The 20,763-nt window shown below is 40.2% G+C and overlaps 1 protein-coding gene and 1 non-coding gene across 2 annotated transcripts; one reads left to right on the top strand and one right to left on the bottom strand.

Annotated features, from left to right (window-relative positions):
- The first annotated feature begins 179 nt into the window (after nucleotides 1-179).
- Trnac-aca (transfer RNA cysteine (anticodon ACA)) lies at nucleotides 180-253 on the top strand. The gene has a single exon. It is a non-coding gene; the product is annotated as a tRNA-Cys (tRNA).
- A 5,334-nt stretch (nucleotides 254-5,587) lies between these two features.
- Nucleotides 5,588-11,706, bottom strand: LOC144645813 (D-amino-acid oxidase-like). The gene is made up of 5 exons (XM_078505352.1): nucleotides 11,659-11,706; nucleotides 10,849-10,928; nucleotides 8,901-9,238; nucleotides 7,438-7,692; nucleotides 5,588-6,369 (listed from the first exon to the last, which is right to left on the bottom strand). Exons 1-5 carry the CDS (start codon nucleotides 11,704-11,706, stop codon nucleotides 5,897-5,899), a joined length of 1,194 nt encoding a protein of 397 aa, XP_078361478.1. The 3' UTR covers nucleotides 5,588-5,896.
- Between the last annotated feature and the right edge of the window lie 9,057 nt (nucleotides 11,707-20,763).

The raw sequence follows: 20,763 nt of genomic DNA, 5'->3' as shown, positions 1-20,763 counted from the left end.
TCTGAAACACTTATAGAAAAGTTTGTTGTTGTTTTTGATGTCGTTGGTGTTGTTGACCAGGGTCAATTTAATAACAGTTTCGAGTTTGGCCCACTTTACTTCTAAGCCCCTGATGAACCGATATTTGAAAACATATTTTATAAAAAAAAAACGTTTCCCTACAATATTTGTCAATAAACGACCGGTTAGCTCAGTTGGTAGAGCGACGGACTACAGTGCGGGAGGTCTTGGGTTCGAGTCCCAGACCGGACCAACACTCAGGGTCTTAAGAGACAGATTCTGAATTTTTCGAGAATCGTCCGACAGAAAGGGAATTTCAATTTTATTTTTATTTGCCCCAAATAAACCTTTTAGTAAACTATTTTCGAAAATGACATTAAACGGTTCAGTTTCCTTTAACTTTTTTTAAAATTAAGAAAAGTTAAAAATTCGAAAAGCACATCCACCGTGGCGACCATTTTGGATGAAATTTAAGGTGTTTTCACGACACTCGTGTATACATACCAAACAACTACTCAGTATACCCTTTACACAGCTGTTTGGGTATCTCTTGAAGTTTATTTTCAGATATATTTTGTTTGAAAATATCACGTTTAAGAAAAGTTACGATCTTCGACAACCGACCCATTTCTAGAACATAAACGACAGGGCGAATATTAGCTAACTTCAAGATTGTCAAAAGCGGTCTGGTATATTGTTTTGGAGTTAAAAAACAACACCAAATTGAAGCTAAACCTTTCTTCTCTCTGTCTGAAAAATATTACTGGTGGCCCGTAAAAACTGTTCCGCTGAGAGAATTAACCATAATGGCTGTTTTTCGCTCTGACTCTCTCTATTTATAGTAACTATTTGTGAATTTGTCCCGAAATATAATTCTTCCTAGCGGCTTTTGTACCGTAAAGATCCCGATTAATGCCACGAAAGAACTTGAACGTTTAAACAGGTTTTAAAATTCAGTGTGCATCGGTCTTGGTAGTTGCCCTAGCATAAAAGAACAGCTTTCGTTGCGGGATTAGTAATTAGGAAGATGTACGTTTCGGTCTCGACATTCTGTCTGGATGTGAACGGCGTGGTATAAATTAAATTAAAGGCAAATCACGCTTCTTTTAGATAGAACAAAATAAAACATAATCCGACCCAATTTACTTAAAACATGTTCATGGTATAAAGGCCTTAATGATGGGAGCGTAAGTATTTCTTTATCTTAATTAAATCACAGAAAAACTACCCGGGAATAAATCAAACCGTCGGCGTGTTTACAGAAGGAAAAGAGAAAAGAAAACATTTGCGTCCCTTCAATGATAGTTCAGGTTGTCTTATTGTGCAAAACTACGGTTGTGTGATGTTAAAATCACCTTTTATGTGCTTAAATCTATTAATGTTTAACATTATTTTCTTTAAGGGGGAACGTATTTATTTGAACATTGCTGACCCTACTGGAAGTGACTCAAACGAATTTAAAACTTCCAGTTTCGTGACGGCTAATATTTGCATTTGTCTCGTCCTGAACCTTTGCTGTTTAAAAATAACTGAATTAACCATCACGATAGTTGCAAAGATAACCTCGGTGTTAACATAAATAGTAACGAAACTGCGGCTTGTTTGCGATCATGAATTATAAATATTACTTCTTAAATGTACACACAATATACTTACATAAATGTCTACAATGTTCCTAACCAACCAAACTAAACAACCGCTAGAAATGATCAACTGGGCGGCAGAAATGTTTCCAAACTCGACGTTTTAACAACTGAAACGATTCTGCACTATATAACATTTCTATAAACAGCACCTGGTGTGTGATATTGTTACCAACCGTTTGTTCGCGCGCAAACTCACGGAATGCAATTACGTGACACAGCCCCAGTCACGGTAATTTCCCTTGCGTCTGATCACCCTACAAACTTCCTTCAGGGGAGGTGCGGCGGGGCAAAGCGATTGGAATCTAAATTACATTTTAATCTACCAATGAGAGGGTGCACCAGTTGGTAAAATTCATACAAAAGGCGATCACCCTCCACTCTCACCACCACCTTCTCGATAAAAAAAAGGCATAAAAATAGGCAGATCCGTGGAGAAACAGGTGGGGTATAAAATAGGTTTGAAAAAGTAATACTTCGGGCCTCATAATATGCAAACACGTATTCTACTAAATCTTGTCAGATGACACAGTGTCATATAACACAACAAAACAGTTAATTTCTAGGGATGACTATTATGATAACAATCATGACATGGATGACGTCAACTCAACCAGTGTCGCTACAGGAACACTTGCTTACGGCATCAACCAGCAAAGCTGTGTAAGGAGCTTTTCTCTTGACGGCTGGTACAGGTGTTTCCAAATTGAGAGCTTCGCAAATTACTTGAAGCATAGCAACTTTTAACTTATTGAGCTTGCTCTCCCGGACCAATGCACAAATGTTGAATTGCTCATATGTTATCGGATGTTGCAGATCTAAGGACGACAGAACAGATTCTCTTGCCGTATAAAAGTTTTCCTCTTCTGTTGCTGCACATACGTCTTCTTCAGTGGCTAATTGCTGTCGCCTTTTTGCAGCAAGACGGGAAAAGAACGAAGTGACTTGTTGGAACGTTAGGAATTCGGAACTACAAAAAAGTTTCTCTCCGCCCTCGTCTCTTGCGCGTCGCATGTCTTTAGCGACAACATCGGGATTCACTTTTCTTCCAGTAACTTGACCAACATTGAACTTGGCCTCCAAATATTCCTTATGTTTTGTATTAAATCTGTAGGATTTTTTGGGGGCTCTAAGGGCCCAACCTTCTGAAAGAATAGACGAGGAAACAACGCGGTGTTCAGTAGACGTGGGACACGTACTTGGAATTGGTGCCGCGCCTTCTTGCAGCAGAGAAGCATACGTTATCTTAGCGATGTCTGATAAAGACTGTCTCTCCAGTGTTTTGGTGCAAGATTCAAGTGAAAGATGTTTTTCAAGCGAGGAAAGTCGCTGAAAAACGCGAACACACCCCTCTTGCAGGCAGGAAAACACAGCAGCTTCTCTAGATCCTTCTGAATCTGACTCCTAGACATTTTCGGCCGCCTCAGATGTAGAGCAATGGGTTTGCGTATTAACTGGCTTCTGCGCCACTTCTTTGAAGTCACCAGCAGAAAATGGAGTGGAGATGGATGTAACAGCGCCTGTCAACAAAGAACAGCAAACGTAACAGGGACCGCTCAAAGGGAGGGGCTAGGGGGCTTCACCCCCCCCCCCCCCACCACTTTTTTACAGTAACAGAAAAAAAATATAATGAATAAAAAACAAACGAAAAATCACTGAAAATATTTTGTTTCTGGAAGCCATATTCATTGCCAGGGTGACAGGAGTTAAGACTGGACTACAATGATCAGGCGCTGTATCGTCTGTTGTCCGGATTTTAATTAAACCGTCAACAGGTCAACTGAACCACTGAATTAGCACGTGTATATGGTTAACTTTAAAACAACACCACTGAATTAGTACGTATATATGGTTTTCTTTAAAACATCATGGTACTCACTGGACCCTACTGGAATAAGCTTTTGGGTTCTGTGGTAGACAAATTGTGACTGCTTTCTCCGTAAACCACAAAGGCCTTTCGCTTTTGATTTGTGGGAAGCTATTTCATCTGGTATGGTGCAGTTTGTCTTAGAAGACCTCCAGCGCACACCAAACAAGTCCCGATGACGAGGGCATATGTTCATTGCTAGGTGAGATTCATCAACTTCAAATACACCTAAACAACATTAAACTTGGTTTTATTTCCTTGTTGTTGCCGGCGGAATTATTGTTAGTGTGAAATATTGTAAAAATGAGTCTCATTATACATCGAATTTTGCACATTACCTGCTCTTGCAAGCAATAACTTCCATTCAGTATCAATCTCGCTGTCGTCGCTAACTTTGCAAAAAACTAGGTGACTGTAGACTTCCTTCGTGCACTCGCGTAAAGTAACACATTTGATGTTAGTTGGGTTATCAAGGCTTGATCCACAATCCCCACTCACCAATTCCGAAAAGCTACAGCACGCCATAATGGCGAGAAATAATATCGAAAAGTATTTGTTGTTAAAAAACATTCACAAGTAGATCACAAAAAAGAGTAAAAATTCTGCGAAATTTGACCACAGCGTAAAAACATTGCGTACTGTTTTCCTGAATCTAATTAACTATGCATGTATTTTGGCGTTTTTGTCACGCAACACAAAAAACTTTTAGGTGTAAAAGTCCCTTCTCTCTAATTAATAATCGGCGAGAAGCGGGTCCTTTTCATTTTATACACTGCGGAAGAATTAAGGTACGTGTTAAAGCTTTATAATCATCTGTCCGAAAATGAAGTATTTAAATTAAAGTCGAGGAAATGAAGACGATGTTTGTGAATGACAAATTTTGCGTGATGAATATGTTTACGGAAAATCGTTGTATCGAAGGATTTTGTCACTTTTTCTTCATATAAAATCGATCGATTCAACTTTTTTTTAGCATAAATGATCATTCTTTTGACCGATGTGAAAAGAAAGCAGGACGGCCTCGCAGTATCAAATGCCTTAACTAATTCTCAAGTTATTGAAGGACTTGAAGCGGAAATAAACAAACAGATAATATTTCCTGTTTCATGATTAGTTGTGGCTCTTTTCTATAAATTTATCCATCATATCACGCTCTCACAAGTAAGGATTTTGTAGCATGAACATGTTTTAAGTAAATTGGGTTGGATTATGTTTTATTTTGTTCTATCTATGAGAAGCGTGATTTGCCTTTAATTTAATTTATACCACGCCGTTCACATCCAGACAGAATGTCGAGACCGAAACGTACATCTTCCTAATTACTAATCCCGCAACGAAAGCTGTTCTTTCATACTAGGGCAACTACCAAGACCGATGCACACTGAATTTTAAAACCTGTTTAAACGTTCAAGTTCCTTCGTGGCATTAATCGGGATCTTTACGGTACAAAAGCCGCTAGGAAGAATTATATTTCGGGACAAATTCACAAATAGTTACTATAAATAGAGAGAGTCAGAGCGAAAAACAGCCATTATGGTTAATTCTCTCAGCGGAACAGTTTTTACGGGCCACCAGTAATATTTTTCAGACAGAGAGAAGAAAGGTTTAGCTTCAATTTGGTGTTGTTTTTTTAACTCCAAAACAATATACCAGACCGCTTTTGACAATCTTGAAGTTAGCTAATATTCGCCCTGTCGTTTATGTTCTAGAAATGGGTCGGTTGTCGAAGATCGTAACTTTTCTTAAACGTGATATTTTCAAACAAAATATATCTGAAAATAAACTTCAAGAGATACCCAAACAGCTGTGTAAAGGGTATACTGAGTAGTTGTTTGGTATGTATACACGAGTGTCGTGAAAACACCTTAAATTTCATCCAAAATGGTCGCCACGGTGGATGTGCTTTTCGAATTTTTAACTTTTCTTAATTTTAAAAAAAGTTAAAGGAAACTGAACCGTTTAATGTCATTTTCGAAAATAGTTTACTAAAAGGTTTATTTGGGGCAAATAAAAATAGAATTGAAATTCCCTTTCTGTCGGACGATTCTCGAAAAATTCAGAATCTGTCTCTTAAAATAACTGAGGAGAATATGCTGCCTTTGCAATAACATCTGCAAATGGTTAGATATTCTAGTCTTCTCGGATAAGGACGATAAACCGTAGGCCCCGTCTCCTGCATCTTCAGTGTTATGGTCAGCAGGGGACGTAAAAGAACCCACACACTTATCGTAAAGAGTAGGGCATGGAGTTCCCGGTGTTGTGGTCTGGTCTTTGCCCATTGTACTGTGCTTACTGTGAAATGCTCGGAGATATTAGCTGTATAAGCTACTCTTCAAATCCGAGGGTAAACAAAGTGATGATGATGATGATGATGATTGTCCAACATCTATAACCTCGAAACATTAACAAGTTTATGTCTTTTTAGAGCGTGGTCCACCATAGCACACACTTCGCTGGCACAACCCCAAGAAAAGGTGACCCCCGATCCCCCATGCCCATAGTTGTGAAGAAGAGAGGGACACACAGGATCCCAGTCCAGAAAAATGTCCCCTTTACGAGTAGGCCGCAGTCCTACTAGGAGTTCTTCTACGTCATCGTCTCCATAGTTACGCAGTGGTGGATAAAACTCCTTAACCTTCTCAAACATGGTTCTGATTGGTGGATAATCGAGCGTGAGATTTCTGTCCCATTTGTGGGGCTGCACCAAGCCTCCTAGCCATAACTTGTCGTCATTTCTTGGTAAAATATACACAAAATCTTCGTCACCCTGTTGAAGCTTGTCAATTACGGCTGAGATACACATGGAATGCGTTAACTTGGGCATTAAACTGCCATCGTTCCGGACTTTGAGTATCACACCTGACATTAAAATTAGAGAGATATATGTTAGGTGGACTCGTTACCCTCAAGGGTGATCAAAATGTGATTTCTCCTTGTAACAATAGGACGTAGTCAAGCAGAAAGGTGAAGTTACTCTAATGATTTAAAGCGGTCAAACGCAAACAAATTCAACGCCACTTCCGCAGTTTTCGCCGCTTCGATTTGTACAAGATTTCAGGCGAAAATGTGCAAAGTTTTGGCAAAGAAAGAACGCTACAAAACGAGCAACGGTAAACGAATTTTGATTCGATAAAGTTTCTATGTATATGCGGCGTACAAACGTATATTTTTAGTAGCTGCCTTAACTTTTGGCTCAAAAGTGGAACGTTAAAAAGCACTTAAAAGCGGCAGTTTTTGTGGAAACTTGACTCAGTGCGCGCGCGAAATGCGTTTGATCGCTGTTGGCTCCCGGTTAGTGACTCCTATATGAAACATCCGGGGATGCTTGTTCGAAATTGTCCGAAGAGACTAATATCTGGGTGTGGCTGAATCATTTTTGTCCCTAAAAGATACCATTTTAAAACATTTTGAAACAAATATTTCTATACTTCTTCGCGTGCAACCCTACACGAGACCTTGTTTGCTAGGAGCACCCAATGTAAGACCAAAATCCTAAATTTACATCCCTAAGCTAGACGACGAGCATCCCCAACTCAGGGCCGTAGGCGGGTCGCGGGCGGGGGGGGGGAGGGGGGGTGCGCTTGCGTCTGCACCCAGTCACGGGCCACAAAGGTCCGCCTAATCGGGAAGTGAGGGTTAAAATGACTCTCAGAATGCAAGCAATGTGGGCTTAGACAACTTGACTTTTCAATTTTCCCGGGAGAGAATACCTCCCTGACTCCCCGAGATGCTAACTCAACTGGCGCTTGCAACCACCCATGCAAAATCCTGCCTACGGCCCTAGGCCCGTCTCTTTTATATGGGAGTTCCCTCGGATGTTGACTATAATGTAGTTTATCGTTTGGTCCTTCATCTGGTATACAACATTACAAACGACATTGCTCCTTTAAATTAAATTTTAGCTGTTGTTCTACGTTGCTATCTCACCCCTTGACGGGTAAACATGTTCATCTCCTGCCAGTTCTCTAGCACTGAGGCCAGAACAGTTGACAATCAACTGGGCTTTGTATTTAATCTTCAAGTCTTCAGCCTGATCTCTTAGCATTCCTTGGATGGAGTCCTGTACAAAGCGACAGCCTTTCTCGTGACACTGTTTGTAAAGCCAATGCATGAAGACGACCGTGTCAATCATAGGAGCCATGTGTTGGTATGCGTCCACAACACCACTGGCCGCGTTCACGGCTGCAAAATAGCAATGGATTTTTTAGCGTATCATATAGAGTTTAAGAGTATCACAAAGTCAAGACGTGTGGTCGTCATCAAAATTGTGCAAAACACAGTCAGGTTTGTAGTTAATATATTCGATTCCTAATCGAGCGGTCTGGATTCGATCCCTTTCTGGGCTCGTTGAGTTGTGTGTTTTTGCAGGACTGCCACAGTGCCTCATCTCCAACGAGCAGCTTTAGTCTGCTTTTGAGCCTAGTGGCCCACCAGGCTGGAGCTTATCCCGGTTTCTGTAGCATGAAATGACTATAGGATAATTTCTACTCCCCCTGGATGGGGTTCTTGCCCATCATAAGGTTACACCCAGCATTAAATTCGTCGGAACCCATTTATATACCTGTGTGGAGAGAGGCACTATGAGAGTGAAGTGTTTTGCCCAAGAACACAACGCAGTTACCCCCGCCAGGGCTCCTACCCGGACCGCTCGATCGAGAGTCCAGCACACTAACCATTAAGCCACCGCACCTCCCATATCCTATGCTTACTTCCCTGAAAATCTGTGTGAAAGAAGACAGGGGCGCAGCTAGGGTCTACCACCAGCCGCCGCTTCTCCCCCGAGAAACAAAGACCGGACGTGGGAAATCGGTGGAAAGACCTTTCCCAATTTCAGACCAAAATAGGTAATTTTCCCCACCCTATTACAGCCCTGATCCAAAATATTCCAAACCTTCATTCAGCCAGAAATGATGAGTTACTTTTAAAATACCGTGCCCAATTGCAGACCAGTGCATAAGCCATACCCTATTTTAAACCAAAATGGTCAAATTCTATACCATATTTCGGAAGAAAACGGCTTATAAATCATACTGTCTTTTTACGCCGCAAATACAGAAAGAAAAACACTCGTGATGCATTTCCTTCCCCCTATTTAGGGCTATCGAATGGTCTTTGCGAGCCCTTGCGAGCATGCGAGCACAGCGGGTTTTTTTTTTTGTTTTTTTTTTTTTTTTTTTTTTTTTTGCAAGCACGAGCACTGACAAAAGTTAGCGTTCCGAGCAACGAGCGTTTTTCGTTCCTCCATTTAAAACTGAGTATGCGAGCAGTTGTAAAATTATGCGACCAAAAGGAAACGAGCAACGACTAAATTCTTGGGAGCACTCCGAAAAACGCCTATGCTTGCGAGCACTGCAAGATTTTGATGAACCATCCGTGACCCTTCTAGTTACCTGTCTGTTTAATGAGGTTTTCGTCATGTTGAAATCCCGGCAGATGACTAAGCTCATTCATTTTGTCCAACTGAACAGGAGTATCCTCGACTTTGTCCTTAAAATAAAACACAGACTGTTTCACAAACACTCCTGTTTCTTCCGCGTTCATGGCCATTTCTACGAACTTGGCGTAGCTGTCCATGCACCAAACTTTGGCCCGTTCTAACGACTTCTCCTCCGTGTAATTTCCGCACACAGCCGGAGGCCATTCCCACAACGCGCCGGCAATCTCGGAGGTGATGCGCTGACCAGAGACTGGAGAAGCAAACTCCTTTGCTACAGCTGTCACTCTGTACCTGATTTAAAAGGGTGTGATATGTAAAAATGTGTCATAAATAATGAAAGATGGTAAGTTTAAAGCTCAAAGAATAAATTAAATGCTAAAGATGAAATGTTTGTTGCAGCGTAGACTACGATAAAAAAAAAAAAACAAAATAAAAAATAAATACCGCACGAAAAATGAGGACGAGGCGCGCTCCGCCTCGCTCCGCCCCGTCCCCATTTTTCGTGCGGTCATTTACTTTTTCGCCTCACGCTCGATGGACTCTGTAAAGAAATAGGGACTGCTTGTAGTCTATTACGAGCGTGGGGCAAAGAAAACATCTGAGTCCCCAAACGTATGACCTCTTTAGATAGTAAATGGCCTGGCTCACTAAGAGTTTTTCCGTAGCTCAGTGGTTAGTCATGGTAGGTCATGGGTTTGAGTCCTGTCGGGGGCTCACTGCCTAGTCCCAGGCGCCGATAGGCCGGACGGTTAAGTCGGTAAGGCGGGAAAAAACACATGTTCACGAAACTAACTTCCACGTAGCTTCCAGTGATAATTTATTGATATATAACGCTGATACAAGCGCGAAAATGCCTTTTGACGAGAAACCAAACATTTTTGCCAAGAAAACAAACAGGATCTGCCAGGTGTCCGTTTCCCCGTCCGCATTAGGCCCATAACGCCAAGCAAACCGCGAACATCAGTCCCACAACGCCAAGCGAACCATGCACGACCAAGGAAGAGGACGCCTTGGGACAAGGAAGGAGGACTCAGATGTTTTCTTTCCCCTACGCCCGTGACAAACGAACCTTTCATCTTGATAATAAAAAAAATTTTAGTCAGTGATATCGGTCAATGTTGTCTTAAGGCCGATTTACACGGTACGATTTTGTCGCATGCGACAAGCTTACGACAGGATTATGACACGCCTACAACAGCCGTAAACGAGCTAGTTGTAGGTTTGATTTACACGACACAATTCGTGTCCTAGGCCTGTCGTAAGCATGTCGCATGCGACAAAATCGTACCGTGTAAATAGGCCTTTATGTGCTTGTGGTATCATTTTACAAACTTTCGTCCTTTGATTTAGAACCCGAAATTCTACCAGCTAAGAATAAATATCGCTTTCTGTTTTGATATTGTAACTATGGTTTGTAACCGAAAGAATCCGGTTTTCGATTTTAAATTAAAATATCCAGTTGGCCTTATTGGAGAACGGGGAAGTTATTTTTAAGTGCAGAGGAAATGATCCAGCGTTTTCTTTTTTTTTCCTTTTTCAATACTCACGTAGCAGGAAGAGAGCAAAACTAAAAAATGACGTCAAGCATTCCAAAGAACCATGAAAAGCTACAATATTGTATGAAATAGCAGCTATATTCTGACTCCATGGAAAATATATTGATACAACCTAGGATTGAAATTTAAAGTTCTTTTGTCGTTTGCGGAAGAAAAAATAAAATGCACAATTCTTGAAGTTTCTTCTTCGCTGTTAGCTGATCTTTGCTCTGTTATCGCGGTGCAAAGAAACCACTGCCGGGAATTTTGAGAAATAGAGGAACTACTTTTTATCGTCGCAAAGAAGAGGCACTGCAGTATAATTTCACTAGTTTTTGTTTATTTTTTCATTAAAAACTGACTTACCCACGCTCCAAAAGTTGCAAGGCACAAGTCATTCCAATCACTCCAGCACCAACGACAAGAATACGAGGAGTTCTTCGGCGCTAATAACAAAAACGTCAGCATATAAACTCTCCTTACTTGTCTCCATAGTTTTTTACAGTACGTTTTAAGAGAAAATAACTCTCAATAAATGCAATTTCCGCGGTAATGAGTTAGTTCGTGAGGGTTCATATGGCCAAGGCAATAAGTTTCGGGGGTTTTTAATTAAGTTATTTTTCTGATGTTAGAACTGTAAGATAAATGTTTTAAATAAATAGCAGACACTGCCAAAACAAACTTCAAATAACAGTGAAAACCCGATTTCTCTTTCCGTCCCTCGATTGCACGGACAAACAGTCGTTTCCCATAGATTTGCTGCGCTAAGTCGAAATAGCCTTGCATGAAACTAGAAATGTATGTCACTCAACAAGAAGTTGATTGAAAAGATGCTGGAAAAGCCGGTTCAGGCTACATGCAGAAACTGTGGCCAGTTTCATGTATATGGATAAACAAAATAAAACTTGAATTATCTCTAATGAATCAAAATGCTGGGAGCGAACAACTTGTAGGTCCAATTGTAAACAATATCAGGCATACATAAAAAAATCAATCAACTTCTTATTGAATGAAGCCTTTGTATTAAACTGTACTAATAAGATGAATTAATTGGGGGTTGACCACAAAGTTTGCGGTATTACGTTCGGAGGTAGAATATATCCTAGTTTGTTATACCAGGGTTGGAATGTTTAGAATTACATGAAAAACGGCGAAAGTTAAAAAAGATGAACTTACTGTCAAAGATTTTGAATAACTTGGCATCGCAGGTAGTTGCAGGGCCATTTTTCTCAGAGTTTGGTCGAGAACGAATATAATCGACTTAGTTCTATAAAGCTGTTTTTTTTTTAATATGAACAAGTTGGTCTTTAGTTCACTGTGAGAAAACGGAACAAAACAGTGCTAGGTCATGGACATGACGCACTTGAAATGTCAATCACGCAGTTAGAAACACGTACGTGAGTCAATGTTTCAAAAATGTGACGCTAATTTAATTGGTCAGACCAGGGCTGAAACTGATGAGCACGCACTTTAATATCACTAGCTTTGCCAATATCCATGCAGTCGAGCGATAAATGATCCCGCATCGTTTGAGAGGGTTTACAGCTCGAAATCGGAATAAAAATTGCAGTGGTCTGAAATAATCATTTAAACTGTTTTTTTTTTTGTCATTTTGTAAACTTTCGATCTTAGGTACTTAAGATCACTTCCGTTTATTGAAACCGCGACGATTGGACATGGCACACGTGCGCGTAAAACGAAAGAAAAGCCCCTTAGCTCAGTTCTAGCTTACGGTAACTTTTTTAAAATTTAACCCCCATCGTATCGTTGACTAGTTGGGCGAAATCGCTATACGAGACTTTGCGCTTAAGTTTGAAGTTCAGGATTGAAGAGACTTCTTAGTGTCGCTAAGTGGGTTAAAAGAAAAAAATAAAATAGGAGCTCCGCTTGCCGATTTTCAAAATATGTGACACGGAAACATGACATGGTCAGAATTCCGACCGCATAAAAAAGAAGCAAAGACCCTGCGACCGAGTTTGTCCCACATCAAGTGGCATTTACTGACTTCCTTCCCTTCCCGGAAAAGTTTTACGCAAAATGTAATTACCACCGGGGAGTCGGTTCAATGTATAATGATGTCTTTACTACAAGAGATGGCAAAGCTTTATCTTCAATACATGTCAATAGCCAATACTAGCCCAGCAACCATCTTTCCTTTACAAATTGTTGGTTACAGGTAGTATACGCATCCACATGTGTCTGATTTACCTTAGAGCTATGCGCCAATAACACCCGTTTGTGATCGACCAGAAAAGAAAGAAACCGTTCATTCCTAAGGGAATTGAGAAAACGCGAGAATCACAAAGACACGTCCACGCGTTAGACGCTCTATGATCGCATGACACGCGTGATACGTCAGTTTTAAATAGTCTTGTTTTGCTTAATTAGCCGCACTTTCATGAGACTTTACATAAAAGGGTTACGAGCCAACTCTTAAAATAACAAATTCAAATCGTATAAATTAGTAAATAAAGATCAAGTTGCCCTTCGCTGGATATTTACAACGAGTGAGATTTAAATCACGCTTGTTGTAAACTCCGGCCGAGGTCAACTTGATTTGATCTTGTGAAGTCGGTCGGCTCTGAATATTTAATAAAACCATAACACAAAATTTATCGCAAAAATAAAATTAGCTGGGAAAAATTTTACCCTGACTGTAAACTTATAAAAAAGGCGCGTTTACACGACAGAGAATATTGAGTACGGACCCGTCAAAAATTGGTCCGGACCTGACTACTTTTGTAGAGAAACAGTCAAATCAAAACGGGGCCATAGGGGCCTATGGCCCCATGTTGATTTGACTGTTTCTCTACAAAAGTCGTCAGGTCCGGACCAATTTTCTAATGGGTCCGTACCCAAATTTTTCTGTCGTGTAAACGCGCCTCTTAAGCCTGATAGTTTTTCTTACGTAAAATGAACCTTTTGGGGGCGAATGAATCACGTCCGAGAGTAATTTATCCGTGATGAATATATTGTGTTTGTTTGCAAGTCATTGCCAGCGGAATATATTGTTATCCCCTCAGAAAAATAACTCCTAATCAAACCGTAGCTAGAAAAGCTTTTTTTAGCTAAAATAATTTGAGTCGTCGTAACATTCTAGAATCCATTTTCAATATTTTCGAACGTGATCCGACTAAAAATAATTTTCACTTCCGGTTCGCTATTGTTCATCACAAGGGAACACCAAACTTTTTGCTAGCATTTATTTTTGAGTTTTGCGAGATATAAGTTGAATTCTTTATATAGATAAACATGCATAATTATAAAAACACTGTGTACTAAGTGTATTGTGTTATGAAACTGTTACGGGAATCTAAAAGGCCGGATAAAGAACGTTCGAACATTTTTCCGTTTCAGTGACGGCGGAATAAATATTTCCACCTCACGCGTGACGGAGCGTTAAGATAAGATGACTCAGCGAAGCACGCACTTTCTTGCTTTGATTATTTGCAACGAGAAACAATTGTTTAAGCAGAAAATACTTGAAGTACTATTAATAGAACTTCCATTTCTCAAATTGTACTTGACTGCCATGGGTTACAACCAACAGAAAACAACAGATTTACTGAGTCAGCAAAAGACAAATAAATCTTTCTAAGGAATTACTTAATTTCTTCGGAGTGGAAGAGGGTACAATAACGAAGTAATTCAGGTAAAAATGCTGATACATGTCCCTTTGATTGACAGCCGCGAATTCGAAGTTCGACGTCAAAGTCGAAAAAGTTAAAAAGCCATTATTTAAGTTTTTGATCTTTGATTGAAAACCAAAAAAAAAAAACAAGATAATTGAGAATTCGAAAGTTTATACAAATTCGAGAGCGTGTTATATGAGCAAAATTTCATAAACAGTAATATGATACTAATATGACAATAATATTATTAGAACAATAATAATACAAAACAATGATAATATGAAAGAATAAAAAGTGCAAAGTTCCATGTATTTTAATTAAATGATTTCAGAGATATATTCTCGGCTATTTTGTGATTTGTCTTCACACTGTGTGCACGGTTTGACATCATAAGTCATCCAATTTGCGTAATACAAAGAAGCAATGTATTATATTAACGTAAAAAAACGTCATTCCTCGTTCTGAATGCACATTCAAACAAGTTTCATTTATGTTTCCAGTCATATGCTCTTTATTTTATCCCGCCACAGTGCTCTCAAAAACCGCATGCGCTCTGCGAGGACCCTCTAGTCACTCGTGAAAGAGGACAGGGGGTCTGAACCTCCCGCCTCCAGTACTTTTACTCCCGCCTGCTTCCCAATTCCGTAGGGGCTCCCTATCTATTGCGAAATGTAAGAAAATGTTGCGAAATTTATTTTTGTTTTCTCCCGGTTTCCGCCACCTTGGGAATACCGCTACCCGCCTTCCCTTCTTCCCACTTCCCGCCCTCCCCCCCCCCCCCGGTCTCCCTCCACTCACTCCGCTACGGTGCCGTAATCCGAAAATAACCCCTCATCACACCCCCGCGAAAATAGACTCCTCCAAAATTAAGCCGTGGGGCGCGAAAAATCCATCCGATAATAAGCCCATGGACTTATATTTAATCTCACTTCTTCAGTTTAAAAGGAAGCTGCATCTGAAAGTTTTAGGTGCATACAAGAACACCACATGGCGAAACTCTTTAAACAAAGTTTATTATCGGCAGTGAGCTAAGGCTCCGTCCACACTGACCAGGGTTAATTTGAAAACGCATCTTTTTTTACCCTGATAGGCCAACCGTCCACACTGAAACGGCGTTTTTGGTCACCGAAAACGGAGCTTTTAAAAAAACGCTCTCCAAAGTTGGTATCGTTTTCAAAATTACCCGGGTTAATGTGGACGAAAAACATTTTACCCGGCGTTTTCAAATTTCTCCGTTTTCAAATTTACCCTGGTCAGTGTGGACGGGGCCTTGAGGTGTTTTTTTCTTTTTGTGCTTTCTATATGAATTCATAAATAAATTGTGCTCATCTCAAACGTGACAGTCAATGACGTAGTGCATTACTTAAAATGAAAATTCCCAGTTAAATTAAATATAGTTTTATTGTTGTGATTTGGCAGAAGGAGGCAGGAGCACAAAGACAAACCTCGTTTTTGAATGCTTGTCACGATTTTAACCTGCCTAAATGACAGTTCGTACAATGACCGTGGTACACGATTTGGTGAGAGAATTGATTTTCTTCATCTTGCTGTACGGCTTTGATCTGGGGACAGATATTAGTGTATTGTTCGAAGCGCAGCGAAGCTATACCGCCTACAAACGATTTTTGGATAATCCCAGCGATGCCAGTAACTACAATGAAAGCAAACAAATCCCATTCTGTTCAAGTGGCCCTTGGAACAACGATGACTACCAGAGGGAAATCAAATCTTTTGGCGAGGCACTTCTCGCCATGAAATTCTTCACTGCGTTGGCCAGTTTTCTGATCTTCTCGTATCTAGTAGCCTACATTTTGATGATTCGCCGCACGATTAAATACTCGAACTTGCAAGAAAACCAAAGCGACAAATACGTTATGGTTAAATTTGTTTTCGGGTGTGTGTGCAGCATGCTACAAGACATCCCCTTAACTTGCCTGGCTGTCGACTTGTTCGTAAAGCGCTCGGGTTCTCAAGGCCTTACGTGCTGGGCGTGCTACCGCGATGAAACCTGCGCGGATAAATACATCTTAGGCAAACGTTTTGGCCACACAAAAACACTTATGGCCGTGAGCCTTACAGCGGCGGCAATAGCGAGCTTTTACAAAGGACTCACCACGTTTTATCGCTGGAGTAGGGTTGATAACTGCCGGTGTTACGAGATTCGCGCGTGTGTGTCCATGTTCGTTGGTGGCTGTTTCGCACTTGTGGTAATGACTCCTTGCCTGGGTCTTTTGAAGTTCTCTTTCTTCACTCTTCCTTCAGAATCTGGAAACGTTTTCAGTGGAATTACGGAAAGGCTTTTCATGATCGGTGTAATTATCTGGGGTGTTTTTATTGTCGTCGTATTTTGCTGTCCCTTACTTCGTTTTATCCAAAAGCAGAGCTGACCCTGATCTTTTAATTCTGATGCACTGAAAAGAGCCATTTATTTTAATGATTGTGCTTATTTTTTAGATAAAGATTGTATAGATGTGTATTATTTGTTGTTATTCGCCGAAAATATCAAACTAACAGAAATGTAAATTGCGATTGCGGATTTTAAATGTGACGTCCTAGCTACATCAATAACGTTAACAAATTTTATCAACGAGAAATTCTCAGGCTTACATATATTTCATTTGCGACTTTTGACCGATATTTTTCATTTTTCCAACGTGCATTTTTGCTTTTCTTTCGACCCCTATTCAAAGTTTTGAAACATTTCAATCAATTTTCAGGCATAATTACTAATTATTTCTAGGTGTTCAAATTAGGCGTGTAAAAAATTATTCGATAAATTAATCAGTGTAAGTGAAAACAACTTTTACTTCAGTACGATGAAAAAATGTAAAAATATTTATTTCATGTTCGATCGGTATCCTCAAGGAACTGTAAACTCTCTTAAGAAAGAGGTAAAACATGGATAAAATTGCTGTTCGGTACTTTTCAACGGTTGCTCAGGAGAAGAAAGTCTGAATAAAATATTTAATGCATAAACATCTTTTTGTCATCAGAAATTATCATTTGGTTTTGAAAATGAATATACAAGGCAAAAAGCATTAAAGATAAGCATTGTGTTTGCGGTGTAATAGGCCTTACTTATCAACCTCTGTAAAGGATTTTGTTTATTTGCCCAGTTATATATACGTCTGTAATTGCTGTAAATGTAAAAGAAATGTGGCCGTAAACTGATGAATTAATTAAACAACAACAGCTTATTTACATGTCTGAACAATATTAAGTGCTCTTTTCTTTCACGACATATATATTATACAAGACTCGTGAAAAATTAGAAATAAAAAATAAAACTAACTATGATGACTCGTTGCCATTCTTCTGGCTTTGCAAGCAGCGGAAGACGACAGGACTCTAGGTTTCAAAATGGCGGAATTCATTCTCGTCCCCATAGCCCTTAACGCATTTCTTAGCCGGCGAAGTCTTAGCACGAGAAACGAAGGGCTCTGGGTAAATAGGATTTTTGAATTAATCCGATTTTTTTTTGTTTAATGGCTGTTTGAAACAAAGACCGGAATTCTTGAACGGAGTCAAAAACTCGACGACTAAATGGACTCTCTCATACAGTCTTTTGAAACATCATGACTGCATAAATGAAGACCGGAAGTACTAGAATCTACGACTGGAAATCCTGTGTGTCAAGAGCCCTTCGTTTTTCGTGCCAAAGCCGGGACGAGAATGGGCGGAATTATAAAGAGAAACCACGTTCTCAGGTTTTTTTCAAATCCAATGTGGCGGTTACCTTTAGCCTGGTTTTCACTAGCGACGCAAGCGCAAGCGCAAGCACAAGCGCGAAAAGGACAAATTTTGATCCTTGTGGCTTGTGCTTGCTTGCCGCAAGCACAAGCATCCAAATGCAATTCGCTTGTGCTTTTGCTTAAGTCGAAGCCATTTTCACGGAGAAATAAGAGCATGTTATCCTTGCGCTTGTGTTTGCGCTTGTGCTTGCGTCGCTAGTGAAAACCAGGCTTCACTCAACATTGCAATCTGTTCAATTGAGCCAACGGGTTAACGATTGTTCAGTTCACTTGCTAAGAACACCCGTGACGACTAAACGTGAAACCTTTTTCATGAAAAATAATTATGTGATAATGTGAATTTTCGCTTGCAATTGTGGCTGGTCAAATCAATTCTACAGTGAACAGTGAATCTACCGATCACATTGGGTAGTAGGAATCGAAATGATTGCAACAACTAAGGATCGACGCTAATTAATGCGTGAATAAAAATGCATCAAGGGCAGTGACATTTTCTGTAATAGAAAACGAAGAAATGACGCAAAATCAAGAAAGATCGAAGTGCTATAGCTAGGAGCACTGTTTTTACTTCTTAAATGCTAAACTGAAACAACGCGCAGTTGAATTTCATGATATAACGACCGTGGCAGGCATTTTTGCGAAACATTTTCTTTCATTTGCGAAGCAAAAATCTATTTTACATTTCCCGCAAGTGAAAATGACGTCAGTTCTGTACTTTGTACTCCAATTAAGTCGTACCCTCGGTTCTATTTGCCTTTAAAAGACCACTACATTATAAAAAAAGACAGAAATATACAGAAGAATGTAATCAAAACTATTTATTACAGTATTTTTGGGTGGGATTTTGAGGTACACGATACCCGTGGATACCGGTAAGCAACAACTCAATGTTTACAAACATTCCCTTGGATTTTTAACAACAGGTGCCTGTAACAGTCCCGTGTAATTATCGCTTTTTTAGTGAACTTCCGATGCGGTTTTCTCGTCTTGGATAGTTTACAATGCAAAATAAACGTCTTTCATATCATAAACCTGTTACGTCCACAGAGTAGACATTCTAGGACGCGCCCTTAAGGTTAAAAAAGACCCAACGTTTTTAAAATCAATCGCGGTGATATGATAACAGAATCTCAAGCAGGTACTCACAAGACAACAACCTGCAACTTGAAATCAAGGCAATTGTGCCGCCCTGCGTAGTTTAAATCTTGTCCTTTTTGAGTACCTTATTACGCAATTTCCTTGATGCTTACAAGGTAGAAGCATTTCCATTAATTAAAACCCACGCCGATATTTTTCAAGCCCATTTAGTGCCCGAGTCTGGTAAGCGCTTTGTAAGGCGTTTTCAAGTTTTCTCAGTTTTTACGCTCAACTAACTTCTAAGCACATTGTTTCCCTGCTCTGCACTAAGAACTTGTAACCAAGCACATAAAAAGATATAGAAGACATGGCATGGATGCTGACCGAAGCACTAAAACAAAGCAACATAAGCTAAAGGGACGATCTGTTATGACTAGAAACAAACTTGTCGCGCAAACAAAGCTGCTTGTACTGAATCTCCTTGCTCCAAAGCAAAGTTCCAAATTGTCTTTTATCACTCTGGTGTCCAACACAGTTACAGTGGGTACCAAGAAACTATCCAGCTTAGGGCTGCAGTAGCACCCATGACCAGCACTCCAAGAACTACCAGAACAACTGGAACAAAACCCATAGAAGCTACTGGGATGCCGTCGGAGGAACGCCGTCCGCTTGTTTCAAGCGCGCAGCTGAAAGATGTATCCTGCTTCCTTGAAACTTGAGATGTCTCCTCTTTGTTCCTACAATAGCACACTACCGGTGTCAAGTTGACCACTACGGCACAATCGCCTTTAGCTTATCTGCTTAACGGTTTGTTTCCCAGGGCAATGCTGGATGTAGCAAACGGTGAAATTTTGTAAACTGTGAAGCCGCTGCGGTAAAGTTTTACAAACATCATAGCTAATTCACACGCTAATGAATATTAATTTGAAAGTAAGTGTACTCTCGATATGGCTACGTTTGATTGGTCGAGGCAGGTAGCTGCATCAATAATATATTATACGTTTAATAAAGGGAGGGACATAATGTACGACCTGTCACTTAAAATAAATTGAATATTAATACCATGTACGCTTCAACCAATCGTAACTCAGTGTCTGATTTCAAAAAGCGTTTTTTGGAAGTGTCAATTTAAAAAAAGCTACTTGGACGCTTAGTGGAAATGCAACAGGTACCAGCAGTAAGAATCTTCTGCCAAGGTAACGGTAGCTTTCAAACAAATTAACACATAGCGCTAGCATTGTCTTTTGTGGGTATACTAAGCTAGTCAAAACATAATGGCGCGATTTCGCAACCGCACGGTCAAAGAGAAGCACGGGATTCTTCAGATCCGATGTTTGTAAACGCAGTTCGATACTCAGTTACCATGTAGGCAAAATCCATCCAACTAGTCACATTGTAACAGATTTCTTTTTGTCTAACAAATTATTTCTGACGTTTACTTTGCGAGACGTAAAACAACGATCACAATAAAACTTTCTTTTACAAAATTTTCCTTTTTTGGTAGGGCGGGCATGATCGTAAGTCATGTCTCACTAGGCCTGATGTTCCTCAGGGTCACTTGAGTGCATTGCCTAACACGTGAACACGTACCCCGTGAGAAAAGCACTTTCCCTGGCACGAGGAGACGTGACACGTCTTCACGCGTCGCAACCCCTCGTGTGAAGTGATTTTCTTCTCCGATTACGTGCTTGCCCCCCCCAAAAAACTCGGTTCCACTGTCTCAGATGCAATTTGGAGTAATTTGTGATCGCTCAAAAGAAGCCCAGATCTCGTTAAAAAAATCCAGACAAGTTCTTTATAAAATCGTGACGGCACAAATA

This window comes from Oculina patagonica, chromosome 3 (genome assembly GCF_052425735.1).
Source record: "Oculina patagonica isolate OP01 chromosome 3, crgOcupat, whole genome shotgun sequence".
Taxonomy (NCBI): domain Eukaryota; kingdom Metazoa; phylum Cnidaria; class Anthozoa; order Scleractinia; family Oculinidae; genus Oculina; species Oculina patagonica.
This window is presented reverse-complemented; position numbering and strand designations above follow the sequence as displayed.

What these genes read in the sequence shown, in the direction of transcription:
- LOC144645813 (XM_078505352.1), bottom strand. Translation starts at nt 11,706, where the DNA reads ATGGCCCTGCAACTACCTGCGATGCCAAGTTATTCAAAATCTTTGACA. An exon ending in GTTATTCAAAATCTTTGACA is followed by an intron (nt 10,929 to 11,658) that starts GTAAGTTCATCT and finishes TTTTGTTATTAG; the next exon opens with CGCCGAAGAACTCCTCGTAT. An exon ending in TTGCAACTTTTGGAGCGTGG is followed by an intron (nt 9,239 to 10,848) that starts GTAAGTCAGTTT and finishes CTTTTAAATCAG; the next exon opens with GTACAGAGTGACAGCTGTAG.